This window comes from Sylvia atricapilla, chromosome 15 (assembly GCF_009819655.1).
Source record: "Sylvia atricapilla isolate bSylAtr1 chromosome 15, bSylAtr1.pri, whole genome shotgun sequence".
NCBI lineage: Eukaryota > Metazoa > Chordata > Aves > Passeriformes > Sylviidae > Sylvia > Sylvia atricapilla.
The window spans coordinates 1,087,218-1,103,806 of NC_089154.1; the positions used below are offsets into that span (position 1 = coordinate 1,087,218).

General features: G+C 42.8%; 1 protein-coding gene across 1 annotated transcript; it reads left to right on the forward strand.

Moving 5' to 3' along the window:
• Positions 1-8,516: 8,516 nt before the first annotated feature.
• SMIM10L3 (small integral membrane protein 10 like 3) lies at positions 8,517-16,589 on the forward strand. Its single transcript, XM_066329673.1, has 2 exons — positions 8,517-8,771; positions 10,180-16,589. The coding sequence occupies exons 1-2, from the start codon at positions 8,586-8,588 to the stop codon at positions 10,198-10,200; spliced, it is 207 nt and encodes a 68-aa protein (XP_066185770.1). The 5' UTR covers positions 8,517-8,585; the 3' UTR covers positions 10,201-16,589.

Here is a 16,589-nt window from a genome sequence, read left to right on the forward strand (position 1 = left end):
GGCGCCGCGCTCACATCCGGCCGGCCGCGCCGGGAACGCCTGGCGGGCGGTGCCTCGGCCGGGCCGGGGGCGGGCGGTGCCTCGGCCGGGCCGGGGGCGGGCGGTGCCTCGGCCGGGCCGGGGGCGGGCGGTGCCTCGGCCGGGAGCGGGCCGGGGGGCGGGCGGTGCCTCGGCCGGGCCGGGGGCGGGCGGTGCCTCCGGCCGGGCCGGGGGCGGCGGGGGCCGGGGCCCTCCTGCGCGGGGTCACTAGCACAGCCCCAGCCCTTGACCCGTGTGTGATGTACTCGGGCGGAGCCGGTGTGAGGGATGCCAGCGCTGGCACTGCTGGCACCAGCCCGCAGCCCGGGCAGGCGCAGGCGGCTGGGCATCGTCCCACAGCAGCCCTGTCGTGACTAACAAGTCGCTCTCCAACACAGAGCTGCCTTTGACACCACCTGTAGCCCGTCTATCACCCCCAGCAACCTCATTCTTGGCATCTCTTGAAGCACGTTAAAGATTTGTTTACCCCACAGACGTACTGAACACGTGTAACTCAGGTCACCGCAAAGTCCCGCCTGTGCTGCTGTGGGTAGGTGCCCACTTTCCCCAGCCAGGCCATGGCACCATGTCTCTCACTGTGCCGCCACTGCCGAGCCAGATTGTTGCCCTTCAGCCATGAATCTTCGCACCATCCTCCCTCCTCTTGACACGCTGTGTGTGACATGGTGCTGGCAAGTTTTAGATCAGCACATGTCCAGTCTTCTCCAGGTGGGACAACTCAGGGATTGTCAGGCCTCACAGAGCTTTAGGTCTCCTTTTTCCCCTCAAGCTAACCAGTTATTTCCATGAAATAGTGAAGCAGAAGTCAAGCAGAGCAGGTCTGATAATCCCAAGTCTTAATTTGTACAATTAGTTCTTGCCATAGTTCTACTTGCCAGAGCATGTCCTGGTTGGGCTGATGCACAGCAGCACTGCTCCCTTTGTTTGCATTGCCATCTGTTCCTGGAAGGAGTGTGGGGTAAGGACCCATGCAAACACTGCTCCCGCAAAGTGTGGATGAATGAAATCACCGTCGGGGGTGGTTTTCCAGTGACTTGATTTTCTCTTAATTTCAGAACATTTCTAGATTATTTTGATACCGCACAATGCAACTTCATCAGTGGACAGAGCATTCCGAGACAGTTACTCTCTTTCATTTTTCTTTCAGTGAGTAGATAATTCTCAGGTATTTCCCATCAGAGAGAAGATCCTGACTGTCACCGTGAACCGAAAGGCTATTTTTGTCACACTTGTATATCCGCGTTCCCTCACACAGATGGGAGCTGAAATGAGTTGTCCCTTAAGCCGAGGAGCCGGCGGGATCTGCGGCAGCAGGCGGGATGTGGGCAGCTCCTGCGGCTGCAGCAGCCTCGGGGCCTCTCACATCCCGCCCGAACAGAGCAGCCCGCCAGCGTCCCACGGATGGCACACCCAGCACATGGGAAGGTTCGAGGGACATGGAAAATTGTTCGTGATTTCTCCACCACCTATGTCCTCCTTTACTGGTTCTTTTTTTATTCAGTGTATAACAGAGGGATGATTAGAGTTTTCTAGGAAAAAGATACAACAGTATTTACAATATAATTACCAAATCGCACAAAAAGACAAGAATGAAGAATGTGACAAAACACTTTAGCACAAAATTTTTTATGATCCTGTCATGAAACAAGCATTATCTTTTTACGTACGTTCTTTCCAGTGCTCACCCACCTTATTGTTTTGGATCAATTGTTTTGCACTGTGAAAAAACACTTAAATTAAAATACAGGGCATGGTTTAAATAGATTTTAAATACACGATTTTATACTGAATTTGGTATATTTGATAATATTAGAAATACCTAGAGAAATACTTACTGTTAGTCATTCAAAAAAATATTAGAGTTTGGGTAGATGATGATAATGGCTATATATTTAGACAATTTTCCTCCACACATTCATAAATATTTATTTCCTTAAATGTTATTAAAAGGCCATTTGGAATTTTTAAAAATTTTGCATTAGAAATCGAAGCTGATATTTCTCTTATAGTAGCTTTATTTGCCCTGGCAGACAATTGTGTGTATGCTCCTTAAAATACATGATGTGATAATTATTCTGTTGTGAAATATTACTTTATGCTAGCTATATTTTATTTCATTCTTGCATATTTTTTGGTTTACCTAGTATGCAGGTTTTTTTAAAGAGGAGAAGACAACTTATATTGTGCTACAAACACTCAGCTCTTTGCAGGTATGAATTTTCCCCTCAGAATGAGAAGAGAGAGCAACACAGATTATTTTAAACATTAGTTTAACAAAAGAAACACATAGGATGAAACATAAGGTAAAGGAGTGAGAAGTTAGTAACAGACAACTTATTAGAATTCTCAGTTTGATACATGACTGCAGTGCTGAGTTGTATACAGAATAGTCACAAATGCACCTCATAGAGGAACAGGATGGAAGAAAATAATGAATGGCAGTGACAAGAACCCATTATAAATCTTTCCATACCTCTGATAAATTCATGAATCATACAGCTGAGGCTTAGATCAGGCTTAATATTATTCCCTCCTCTTATCACCTTGTCTTCTCTCAGCATTACAATTGTTGTTTCAACAATTTTTCTTAGACATCAAGAAGAAACCATTATTTAAGATTGTTTGGGATACTGCCTGAATGTGTGTATTGTGTGTGTGCCGGCACTGAGGGAGGATTATTCTGCTTGGTGGATGGGGAGTGGCAGGGTAATCACACTGATGCAATACTAGGAAGTTCTACTCATCGTGACACAGAAGATCAACATTACAGAGACAATAATTATTTACACTTTGGTAGTATCTTTCATCCCCAACTATCACTGTGCTCGGTAACTGAGAGCTCATTAATGAAGCCACAGAGAAGTAGAGCAGGCCCAGTACAACTCTGTACAGGGAAACAAGCAGACACCTAGCAGTGATTCATAGGTGTGCTCGCTTACTGGCACATGACACCCTCTGCTGACAGCAGTTCTGTTCAGCTGCCTCCAGGACACAGCGTGTACAATACCGAGGTCAAAAGTACCCTTCTGTCCTTAACAGTAATGGAAAAACTGGTTTATGGTGAAAAGCTGTAATTGGAATTCACAATCACTAGAAACTGAGGCTTGGACTGAAGTGTAAAAGCCAATTTTATGTGAAGCAAAGGTGTGACGTGTCAGAGGGTGGAATAAGGTTTTCAGCATATTGCACTCTTCCCTCTTTAGATAATTTTTATTAAAACCAGAAGCAAAAAACCTCAAAAAACCCCAAAACCAACCAACCAACCAACCAAAGAAACAAAAAAACCCTCACAAAACCCAGAGAGACTTACCTTACTAGAGCAAACAGGGTTCCCACGTGCTTTTTCATCTTAAAATAGCTGATTGTCTTTAAGAACTGTAATTAAGGCTTGACCGCAATTGGTGTTGGTGGTAAAAGTCAGGTATTTAATGGTGTAGTATTAGGTACAGAGTAACTGGTAGAAAGAATGACGTCAATGTCAGACAGCAATGGGTATCCAAAATTCCTTCCTGGACTCTAGTTCCCCCTGTGGTGTTATCCACCTTTCTGGCCTGTCACTCTTTGAGCTCCTTTACCCTCCTGTTTTTAAATCCAGACAGCAGTACTTATTTCAGCTGTTTGAACACTAACTACCACTTAAAGCTTCTCACCTAACAGTTGCCTGAGATTCCAAGTTTTTTGTTTAATGATGTTTGAATTCTTTAGTTGATATCTCTTTGTCAAGCGAATGGAACACACATTTTTAACTGGGGAAAGTGACACTATTGCTGTGGAGGAAACTCAGAGTATCTTCACTGAACTTGGGCAGGTAGCATGACATAAAATTAATGTTAGAAAATATTCTAATCTACAAGTAATGGATAGATATTCCAAGATATTCCAGGCAAACAGTTTTGGCATGATTAGTTTCCTGAGTGTTGAAAAAACCCTGTACTTGCATGTGATATGTACACTGTTCAAATATAGCAGTCAGTCTGCTCTAGAGCTACCAAAGCCAGCAATAAAAAAGGAACCACAGCTTTTAAATGTCAGCATTTGCTGCATCAGAGAGAACAGATTAAAGAAGCATGAAAATAAAATGTTAGTATGTAAATCTTTACATTAATAATAAAGTATTGTAAAATAAATGCATCCCATTCATGTGATTCTAGCAGAGATGATTTCTTTGGTATGTATAAAACAGAAACAAGTCCTGTATTTTCTTTAGGTAGCTTCTGCTAAATCTCTCTTCTGTCAGGAATTTCAGTTACAAAAACCACATAAGGCTTTGCATTCACTGATGTCTGCCCTCAGGTTTAGCAAGCAGTAACAGACAGAGCTTCAACTGTTGTTGAGTGCCATGGGACTCCACACAGTAATCCCTGTTTATGGCTGTGAGCTTTTTTGGAATAGAGGCATCATTATATATTTATAAAGAAGGACCTGAGACTTCTCTCTGTGTCTCTTCAGTTCTTTATCACTGGAACTCCCTCAGCAGAAATACGGGAATAAGCCTTTTAAAGGCAGCACATCATGCCCTGAGGTAAGGCATTGCTGGAACCCACAAACATGTAAGCTGCAAGTTCCCCTTTACTTCTCCCTATCTTGACATCAAGCATTTCAAAGAAATGAGCCTTAAAATACCAAGAAAAAGGATATAAAGGCTTAATCATGACATAACCCCATTTAATATTACTAGTTTTGCTGCCTTCCATTGTCCAGTGATTTTTCACATGAATAAAACTGAAAGCTACAAGCTGTGATCTGGCCTCTGATTTCCTTAGAAAGATTTAGTGTTTGTTTTGGTCCAGACTTGCAGACAAGCTTATAGACTTCAGCAGAGCTAGGACCTAAAAATGGACCAAACCTTCTGTGGTTGGTTTGTGTGAGAACAGATGGAATGGGAAGAAGCCCACTTCCCCCTGCAATGCTGCACAGCTGTGACTCACATCCCAGCTGAGCAGCTTCTCTTGAAGTGGAAAGCAAGACAAAAACCAGACAGCTTCAAATAATGCTTTAGATCAAAGCCAGAAAATAAAATCAGGGGTTCATCATATAGCATGGTCAACCTTTGAAACAGAAATGCACATTTACTACAGAAATAAGAAAGTTGTCAAAAAATTATGATAATATTCTGGAATCTATGACTCACTGGGACCACTTGTGGAAATTCTGAAGAACTTTGAATAGATGCAATAAATAAATACAAAATAGCTTATTTTGGCATAAATAGAATATACAAATTGTATGAAAATCTACGGTGTTTGGTTTTTCCCCCAGTGATTTTATACTGATAAGCTGATAAATTACAGTTTTGGTGAAGGGGAAAACTTCTCAAAATAAAATATTTGATTTATTCCCCACTTCCTAAATATAAAAATTACAAAATTTTTCTGTTTGTAAAAAACTCCAGGCTAACAGTGACATACATTGACCACCTTCAACCACCTTCTTTCTGTTTTACCAAGAGATGAAGCTGGGTATTTTGGGGTATTTCTGCTTACTGCTGGTACTTGGGTATTTTGAATTATTGTGAGATCCAGTCTTTAATAAACTGATGAAAAATACCTGTGTTGTGCCTTTTTAAGGTTGTTGTGTTTCTGTGTGCAACACTGTTATAACCCAGCAGCTGGTGAAGGAGTTGTCCCTGTTGTCAGTGGCCTCCCGTGTATGTGACTGTAACTTGCACACAGTGCAAGAATCCAGTGCGTTGTGCTGGTCATTTTCTAGGAGGTTTTAGAGAGGGGAGGGCTCTTAGCTCGATGTCATCACAAAATCACTGCTTGTGTCACCAGGGACAATCAACTCTCTGAGGGGTGCCTGGGATTCCAGAGTGTCCTGGCAGGTCACTGCTGGGGAAGGAAGGCACCAGGCCACCACAGCTGATGGCAAGTTTCCTTCCACTCCTAAAACCCCACTCACAAGAAAGGGTTTGTTGGAACTATCTAGCTTTTTTTTTTTTTTTTAAGTGAACTTTCATGCTATTCAATCTGAAATATTTGATTTTTTTCCCCTCTACCAAGTCCCTGTTTGGACCTGGTCTTTTGCAATCAGTTAATGTAAATTTTTCCTACATAGCAGTGGATATAAAAGAAAGAAAGAAAGAACTGTAAGCATAAATAGCCCTAAGCTCTGTCTCATTTGCACACTCACTGTTCACAGTTTATCTGTGTCATTACTAGTTCCTGGAGAGAGGCCTGGAGACCTGATCTTAAAAACAAGGATTGTTCTGTGTCACACTGCAGAGCCAAGAAAAGGAACTTTTTCATAAACATATGAGGAACTACTAAACATTATGCATATACACGGAGAAAGCTTAAGGGGATGTTTTGAAAATCCGGTTACAGCTCAGAAATGTTGACTCACATTTTTTCTTTGACTAGAGGAACATCTGAACACCTGAGAAGAAATTTTAGGTAAAATGAAATAAAACATGGGCAGTTTAGAAAAGATAAAGATGTTCTCTGACACAACAGAAAAACACAAGTCAGGGTTGAGAAGCAGAAATGAGATGATGGCATTAAAGTGATGGAAAATGATCTCTACAGCCATCAGCTGCAAATTGCATGTCAACAGTTTTGGACTTCTGCATACCAAAGTAATCAGTGTTTTAGCTAAATTGAAAATGATTTTTCCACCATGGCAGAGCTGAAATCAAAAGAGGAAGTGCGGGATGCCTTTGAGGTTTAGTTTCACTATCAAAATAATTAGCTAATTTCCAAATCTTCACGTGAAAAAATTGGGTAAATCTCTTCAATTGATATTCAATTGTATTATCTGCTAATTTCTTTGTTGGAGGGCTAAAGACTGTTTTATCAATCTCACAATTTAATGAAATAAAAACTGATGCTAACTTATTATTATGACCTAATTTAGTAATTATATTGCCTATTTTAGTGTAGAAAGTAATTTAATTAAGATTTAAGAATGCGTACTGTGTCATGTCTGTTGCAATGTGCAACATGACCCAGAACTAATGAGACTGGCAGACATCTAATGGTAAATATAAAGTTAATCAGCTTCCTGATTTAACCTTTGTGTATCCTACATTGCTTTCCAATTAATAATGGAAAGCTGCTAAATGTCCCGTTCTGGAATAATTCTTTCTTTATACATCTGCTTGATTCTGTGTCAATAAAATAGTCTTTTATAAGAAGCTTAGATCAATGTATTGAGTTTTATGTTTCATTTCAATTATTGAAAGTTGATAGAATGGAAACTGTAAAGAAGAGTTCTAGGGGGAAAAACGGGGCCATGTCCAAAAATTATATTGGTCAACTGTTCATCTTTTGGGACATTTTTGCCTACTTGAAAAGTGTCATGATGGTTATTTATCTCGAAGACCTTCCTAGGTAATGTTTGCAAAATGTTTTCTAAAATTTTGTGTGGAACTTGGACCTGAACAGTATATTTTTAATTCATTATGCAACTCAAGTATTGGCTTGAAAGGCAAGGTAAGCATTTCCTTGCGACAGTAACTGGCTCACCGAATTCATCACAGGGCCGTGTAAACAACAAAATTACAAAAAACCGCACCCAAACCCAGAAGCCATTATTGACATTTCCCACATTCGAAAGAGAGTGAGTTTAGATGTTAGGAGAGAACTCTGTCCTGTGAGGGAGGCGAGGCCCCGGCACAGGTGCCCAGAGCAGCTGAGGCCGCCGCTGGATCCCTGAGGCGCCCAAGGCCGGACACTGGGGCCTGGAGCCCCTGGGACAGCGGAACGTGTCCCTGCCACGGCAGGGGACTGAAATGTCCCTCCAAACCTTCTGTGATTCCACGACATCCCCGGCCCGTGCAGGTGTCCCCGTGTCCGTGCAGGCCGGAGAGCACACCTGGGGCACTCCCTCAGAAAATGGGCAGAATCGCGGTAACCCGGCGGGGATTAAAGTTGGGTATCAGTACAAGGCTCTTCCCCAAGAGCGTGGTGGGGCTGGAACAGCCTCCCCAGGGAAGTGATCACAACACCAAACCTGACAAGAGCTCAGGAAGTGTCCGGACAGCGCTGTCGGGCACACAGCGGGGTTTCGGGCAGTGCGCTGTGCAGTGCCAGCAGCTGCCCCACCACCTCTGCGGTACCCCCGTGAGCCCCAGGCGCGACCCCTCACCCGGGGGCGGGGCCGTTCTGGGGGCGGGGCCGTCCTGAGGGGCGGGGCCGTTCTGAGGGGCGGGGCCGTCATGAGGGGCGGGGCTGTTCTGAGGGGCGGGGCCATTCTGGGGCGGGGCCGTCCTGAGGGGCGGGGCCGTTCTGGGGGCGGGGCCGTTCTGGGGGCGGGGCCGTTCTGGGGGCGGGGCCGTCCTGAGGGGCGGGGCCGTTCTGGGGCGGGGCCATCCTGAGGGCCTGAGGGCGGCCCCTGAGGGGGCGGGGCCGCGGGGCAGTCGGATCGGACCGGCCCCGCCCCCTGTTGCGCATGCGCAGCGAGCACAGGCGGGCGCTGCGGCAGCCCGGCCGGCGCACGCGCGGAGCTGAGGCCCGGCCGCGCGCCCCGCCCGGCGGGCACGCGCAGCGCGGGGAGGCGGCGGCGGCGCCCGGGCGCGGCGCGGCCGCGGGAGCGGGGGCGGGTTTATGGCGGCGGCTCTGTCCGCGCTCGCTGCCAGGCTCTCCCAGTCGGCCGCGGCCAGGTCCTACGGCGTGTTCTGCAAGGGGCTCACCAGGACCCTCCTCATCTTCTTCGACCTGGCCTGGAAGCTCCGTATCAACTTCCCTTACCTCTACATCGTCGCCTCCATGATGCTGAACGTGCGGCTGCAGGTGGGCGGGGGCGGCGGGGCCGGGGCGGGCTCGTGTCCCGGGGTGTCCGGCCGGGCCCGGGGCCGGTTCGCAGCCGCCGCCCCGAGTAACGGCCCGGCGCTGGGGGCCGTGCCCGGCCCGGTGTCCCCGGGGCCGTGTCGCTCGTGTCGCGCACGGATGCGGCCCGGAGCCTTGCCCTTGCCGTGGCCGGCTGTCCCCTGTGCCGCTCGCTCTGCGTGTTAGCAGCGAACCGCTTTCCTGTACCTCTTCCTAAGCCACAGTGGACTTAAAAACTGGGAATAAATTGTGAATATGTACGCTTTGATAGCACGGTCCTGACACCTGCTAAGGGAGCAAACAACACGGAAAATGCAGACAGTTTTAAATACCAACGTTATTGCATAAAACCAATAGTTCACATTTAATTTGTATCTCTCCTGTTTTGAGCCTGTGTCTACAAAACGTGGAATTCTCTCAAAGAGCTTTGACCTGTTGTAGGGCTGAAGCTTCGTTGTTTTTATGATGAAATGAAAGATTTACTTTTAACTTCACCGGCAACAGCAGTCTGTGCACTGTCACTGCAAACATCTGCTCTAGCCAAGGACTGGACGCTCTTTTTCCTCGTAAACATAACTGTAATGAAAGTTTTGATATTTGGTCAGTGGCCAAGGATTGAAAAACAAGTCCGGTTGGAGTTTGTTACTTGCAAAAGATAATTTGAAACGGGAAGAGGTCAAAATGTGTCCCATATTTTTGTTTTTGGGATTTGCCCTACAATTCTGAAGTTTGAAAATGAGTCCGATGGCCAGGAGTTGTACACGTGGCTCAGTAACCTGGGTAGCTGAAAAAGCCTTGGCTTTGCTCCTTATCAGTGTTGGTACAGAATGGTTCTCCTGGAGCACCACCAGCTTGTCCTCTGTGCTCCAGCTGATACCCAGTGACTGTGCTGGGGCAGCCAGTCTGACCAGTTCCCTCTGGGAAGCTGTTCATGGTGCATTGTTGATTTCCAGTGTTGTGTGTCTGATTTCAGCTTGCACTTCTGTTTACAGGAGGATTAGTTTGATATTAACCTTTCACATTAAGCCTCTAATCAGTCCTAGCCTGTGTTTCTGTTGGTTAAGAGACATGCTGCTGTTACACAGTGAATTTCTCTGCCTGCTCATTTGCTGACTCACTTTCATGCCTGTCACCAAAAGAGAGCTTGTAGCAGATTAAACTGAAACTACAGAAGAGCAGCTGGTACTTTGGCATACTTCCTACCCCTCTGGATGTGCTCAGGCAGCCTCTAGGGAGACTTGTCTGTGGGGACAACTGTTAACTTTCTGTAGCTGTGTTATTCCTTATGTGAAAGATTTTAAATTATTCAGTACACTGGGAACGTGGAAACCGGATTATCAGTGTAATAACGTCCTGTGTTCTTACTCTTTAGGTCCATATTGAGATCCATTGACTTGTGACTTGGTGTGCTGCTTCTGCTGTATGCTGCAACTGGAGTCAGTCACACTCTTCTTCAAATCCAGCCTGTTGTGAAGCAGCAAAGCTGTGCTCGTGTGCTCTAGGACTATGAAGAAAGAAGATTTTATCCAGAAACGAGTATGTGACAATGGCCCAGATCATCATAAGCCAGCAGCTCAGCTGAGACACGTGCATTCCATGTTGGACAGTTCTCAAAATCATAGCAGCAGTTTACAAGAATTATATAACACCAGGAATTGTTCTCTCTTTAATACTATAACTCTGTCTTCTGTTGGCAAGGAAATGCCTCTGAGTTTCAGTGAATCAGCAGGGATGAACTCAAGTGCAGCTGCTCCTTGGAAGGATTCATTTCATCTGCATTTTTCTTCTGGGAAAGACAGTCTCGAGAGGGTTTCTCACTGCATTGGTGGCATTTCAGTAACAGGCTGGCTGGAAGAAACTTGTAGCATTTCTGGAGACTTCAGCTCATGCTGCCCAGGAGACAACTTTGTATGTTTTGCACAATTTTGGCTGGGAAATTTGCCGTATAATAAAAACCTGTTGTTTCTGGAATTAGAAATGAGCAGTAGCAAAGAGAATGAATTGCAGTTTGTAATTTTTAAAGCACTGGAGCTTGGTGGACTCCCTGATCCCTGTTCTAATCCAGTTGCCTCTCTAAACAAATCTGCTATGGGACTCTCAAACAACCAGAAACCATGTTTTCTCCTTTGTTGCTTAAACCTTGTATCTTCAGAGCAAACACTTGGATACGAGCAAATGCTTTTGAATATACAATGTGTGACTAATAATTTTCACATCATGCAGCTAGTAATCTCTGTGCTAGCTTTTGCACTAGCAGGTCTCTGGTGTGCAGTAGTGAAGGTAAAAAAGTACTAAGATTTTAATAACTACTATTTTTAGTATTAGCAGAAAATAAGAGAGACAAGGTTACAGTTCAGGTTTTAGTGAAATTAGATAGCAGAAATAAAAACTATAGTTGTATAATTCCTAGTTAAACTGGCTGTTGGAAGAATAGGGACTTTTTTTTAATAAGGAATAGCTGCATCTAAGTGTAAAGAACTTCATAATCATCAGATTCTGGGACTTCTGCAGGTCTGCTGTTAACACTAAATTAGAACCCAATTTGTTTAGCACAGATCCTTTGTTTACTATAGAGTTTGTATTAGTGGAGTGTTCTGGCTATTACTATTTATACCCATTTCCAATGAAACTTGTTTCTTGTAGAATTGAATTCCTGCTCTGAATCCAACAGCAGCTAATGTGTCAGTCCTTAGAACACTTTGAACTGGAAAGCTGTTGGGAGGGTGGTATTCAATACAGTGTAATTCTCAGCAGTGTTCCTTTCCAAGGAAGGTACTGCTCTAATTCAACAGTATCTTGTGAGCTTTATTGTGCTACAGTAGACACTGTAAACAACTTTCTTAAACGATCTTTTTTCCTTGATTGTTATAGCTGAAGTACAGTAATAATTTCTGGGCCTGTTGACTTTGGCTTTGGGACAGGCTTCTCACAATGAGGTTTGCCAAAGAACAGGGCAAGAATGCTGGAATCCACAGAGCTGCTGGTGAATAGAATTTTGAAGAATAGGCTCCTGTTGGCACTTCAGTGGAGGAACTCACTGTGCAGTAGGTCAAACTTCGAACTCAATGTCCAAAATTCTCACCAGGGGCGTTGCTGCAGATTGGCTTTATGTGCTCTAAGGGTTCACATCAAGGGGGAGGTATTGGTGTGTGGGCTAGGATGCATTTTCACCTTCCCCTTGACTCTGACTTAAAAGTGAGGGCTTAATGTGGAGTAAAGCCATGGCAGTGATTCACACACTAGGTATCCTTTTGGCCAGCTGGTCTTGCTTTGTCTTGGAAGGAGAGGAAATGATGTTGCATTTAGTTTGAACTGGACTTACCTGGAAAGCCAGTAGAGTTTCCAGTGTGGTAGTTACTGGACTGTTAGCACACATGTGTAGAGAAGTCCTTGATTGTGAAGAGGAGATGCTGCTTATCAGTCTTAGGGAGAGAAGTGTTGAAATCTTTTAAATTTTGAGTGCTGAAAATAAGATCTATTACTTTCTATGTTAAATAATGTGTTTTCATGATCCCCATTGGCTGATGGTTTCTTTTGGATGCTAAGAGATGAAAAGCCACTTACTTAATTTAGAAAATAACTTTTCCCTGGTGTGCATTTAAAGGATTGTTTAACTTGTAGACTTTTGACCATGCAATTACCTGTCACAAAGTGACTGAAAGCCCCAAAATAATTCTGGATTATGTACTGTAAGTAATTCCAACAGCAGCAGTTCCCCCTTAGTCAATCCACTCACTCTCATCTCCACTGCTGGAATTCAGCCTTGTAGTGAGTGGTATTAACACAGGTTAACATGTGGTGGTGCAGAGGTTTGAGATTCCTGAAGTGATGTAGATCTGACATCCCGGAACAACAGAAACAAAGACACTTCTCCAAATGTCTGTGGGTTGGAGTTGTGGTGTTAAGCTGCTGTCTGCCTGTATCTTGACCCAAAAACACGCTTAGCAGAGCTGAGGGCAGAGGAATGAAGGCAGGGAGGGGTTGGAGCCTATTTAAGCTAGCTTGATTGCTAAAGACAACATTGTGCAACTCCATATTAATCTCTCTAAGCAGCTTCACAGGTACAGCCATCCCCTCCCTGTATGGTGAGCCTTACCTTAAGATGTGCATGAACATAGTCCTGCACCCAAAACTTGAGTGCTTGGACTGCCTGTACAAAGGATCAATTGGCAGAGCTGTACCTGCAGTTGTTACTTGAGACCTTGTTTTTGCAGCTGACTGGCCTGGAACATTCTCTGCTGTATGTCATTTGGGAACTACATGTTTGGGGAACCATAGTTCTTGATCTACAAGAACTTGTAGGTGAGATTGCCAGGTTAATAGGCAAGTGTAAAGACATAAAAACATCAATCCAGTTTTTAATGCACCTTTTTTTCATGGTGATTTCAAAGGGAGGGGAAATGAAACATGAGAGACACCACCAATAAACTAGAATTTAAATGTGTATACAGCAGAGTGCCAAGGGTTTTCTCCTTATTGATGACAAGCCTCTGGAGATCTTGGAATACTGAATTGTGTTATGTATCACAGTCCAGCTAATACAGTCCTATTTTAAGCAAAGTCTTGTTTGAGTGTGTGGCCTTTCATCACTTATTACAGGATCACCTTAAATACAATACAGCTAAGTGAAATGATGGATGTTTGTTGTGTATTATATGTATATTGAACATAAGATACAAAGAATACTTACTTAAGTGGATTTAATCAATTTGAAGACATTTTATGTACCTTGCCTTGAATTTTATTGCTTAAAACCTAAAAGGTAATTTTAACTTGAACATTCCTTCTGAAATTCAAATAAAGCATAGTTTGGTATGTTAAAATCTGATGTAATAAACTGCACTTTAAGCCTGGGGAGGCCAGGGATTGAAAGCGCTGTTCTTGCACTAGTAGAACTGCCTGCCCTGACTGAGACAATGTTTAGGTGGCTTTTCCTGTCTGGAGGGGAATAGGGAACCTGAAGGATGGCATCCATCCTTTGAAACTATAGATAAATTGAACACTATATGGTTTAGGCCACAGTTCTCTTCCTTACAGATGTTTTGATATTAACTGATCTCAGAAGATGGAAGGTGTCTTGGCCAAGAACCAGTCTGTGTGGAGTTTCATGGCTTCACTATGTCCAATGTGGGAAACTTGCCCGAATTCATGTGCAGTTAGGGCTGTCTCAGATGATTATTATAGTACAGAAAAACAGCATTCTTAGAAGGGGTAAGGGACCTTTATACTCAACCAGGAGTTGCCTTCATATTTCTGTATTTTTGTCTCTCATCTTTCTCTAGGAAGAGGTTATTTCTAAGCAAAATGTCAGGATTCTACTAAACAACTTGTGCTATCTGAAATTTCATTTAGTGCCCAGATTCTTCCTGCACTACATAGCAAAGTTTTATTTCTTCCATTAGAAAAGAAATAAAAAGATACTCAATATTTAGAGAATCTCCTAGTAGTTACACTTGAGTGAAAATTTACTATATGGTGTACTGCTTTGAAAAGAAAATATACTTTTAAAATGTGTGTGCACAGAGCTCTGCATGTAGATAAAAAGTGTTTTACCACAGTATGATGTTGGGATGCTTATGTAAATGCTTATTTCTGATGTTGCAGTGCAAAATGCAGTAGAGATGGTGGTGTTACTTCTCCCTGTGGTTTTAACCAGTGCCATCTCAGCAGTCATGTGTCTGCACCATCCTGCACAGGGGACAGTTCTAGCTGTACACATCTTTTAGCCTTTTGCTTTTTCAGTGTTGGGTTTGGTTTTGCTGTTGTTTGAGGTTTGGTGGTTTGCTGTATGTTTGTAGTTTATTTCTCTTTTCTTTTTTAAAGTTATTATTAGGACTACAAAGACAGCACTTTCTTAAACTTTGCCAAAGTTTGCTTCCTTTCTCCTTCTCTCCACCTTTGCCCCTAATAGGCATACAGATTTAATTTTTGGAAGAAGCAAGCCTGCATATACTCTCCTAATATATAATCTTATTGTCAGGTTGCTCCTTTTATTTTTATGGCCCGGTCATGCATATATTTCTCTCCCTATAATTTCTCAGCATAAACATATGCTGATACTTTGTTCCACCTCAGAAACATTGTCCTGTAACTAATTATGCATAACAAATTGACAGAAAACATGTAGAGATATAAGAGTCCATAGTCTCTCATAAGGGTGTATGACAGATGGTGTAACTGACAGAGCAGTAATAGTCAATGTGACATATTTCTGCCTTTTTTCTCTTCTCAACAGCTGCTTTAATTAAAATCCAATATTTAATTTGATTATGTGGTGCCTCTGACAGCTGAGTATTGCAGCTACAATTTGGGCCTTACAAAATATATTAAGGTTAGAACTTAGTGTAACTTTTCAAAAAATTAAAATTATTCAAAATATTCAGTTAAATATTTTGAAACCTTTTTTTTCCCTAAGAGTGCACAGGATAAAATGTGTTCTGCCATTGTTTCTGTGTTGCACAGCCAGTAACTGGGGCAGGGGGAGAACCCTTTTTAGACTGCAGAGCCTCTAATCTTCAACGAAGAGCTGCACTTGATAGAACTTTTAAAATAAAACAAATGTCGCCTGTGAAAATACTGATATTTATGATCAACTTAAATAGTTGATTTAAGTCATACTAAAATTACAAGGTCACAGATATCAACCTCCTGGCAGTGTGAAAACAAGGGTAATAAATACAGAAGTCCTAGAACAATGCTATTCTTTACCAACCTGCACTGGTAAAAGCAAATCCTGTTGTACTTTGAAATTAACTCTCTACTGCATCTCAAAATCTCAATTATCTTAGTCATTTTTCAATTAGTGATATAAGATGGTTATTTCATTGTTAATGATGAAATAAATTTAAAAGCTAAAACACTTCAGAAAATGACCAGATGGACTTCCACAGAGAAAATCTGCTTTGAAAAGATCCTTTATTTTTGTATGATCTCTCTATATGTATAGTCTGTTTTGTAAAATCTTTCTTTCTTCATGGAAGATCAGTATGAACCTGATAGCAAAAGTGGTCAAAACCCAAACTTGCAAAAATATCAGTGTTTAATTTTCTGTTTGTAGTCAATTTTAGCTATTATCAAACATAATACCTAAATATAATCTAAACTTTTGTTCTTAAAACTAGGGAAATCAAATATTTAGTATTTAGTGCCTGATTCGTCACTTGAAGTTAAGTGAAACCATTTCTTGAAAATGGGTTCTGCTACCTGATGGTGGCTAATTTTCAATGCTGATATTTAATACTTCCTGTAAACTGTGATGTCACCCCTGCAGAAAAAATTTAGTCTGTGGCCTTCATCTTTGGCCCTTATTTTTTTTTTTTTAATTGCAATGTGGGAGGTAGAGGCTGGCACAAACTTTATTTTTTTTTTTTTCCAGAGAAGTATGTTTACAACTTTGTATGTATTTTAAAAATGTATTGTGACAATTTTAACTTGGGAGAGAAGTTTCCATAGTAGACTTGAAAGCTGAATAGAGACTTTGGAGTTTCAGGAGCGCTCCCCAAGCTGCCAGAAGCTGTTGACTGCGAAGCTGCTCACTCACACCACAGGAGGGAGTTACACATCAGCCTTTGGAGTATTTTCAGTTATGGCACTGTTAGTATATCTTAGTACAGAGCATTTCAGTTTGCCTTGTCTTATGGATTGTCACTGCAAATAGGTTCATGTCCAAAATCAATACACAGCGGCAATGTATTGTAACTGTTTACAACTGAACTCAGAGTACCAATGGATGGCTTTTGTCAAGCTATTTAAAAACAAATAAAAATCTTTTTTTAAAGACAA

What these genes read in the sequence shown, in the direction of transcription:
- SMIM10L3 (XM_066329673.1), top strand. Translation starts at nt 8,586, where the DNA reads ATGGCGGCGGCTCTGTCCGCGCTCGCTGCCAGGCTCTCCCAGTCGGCC. An exon ending in TGCTGAACGTGCGGCTGCAG is followed by an intron (nt 8,772 to 10,179) that starts GTGGGCGGGGGC and finishes CTTACTCTTTAG; the next exon opens with GTCCATATTGAGATCCATTG.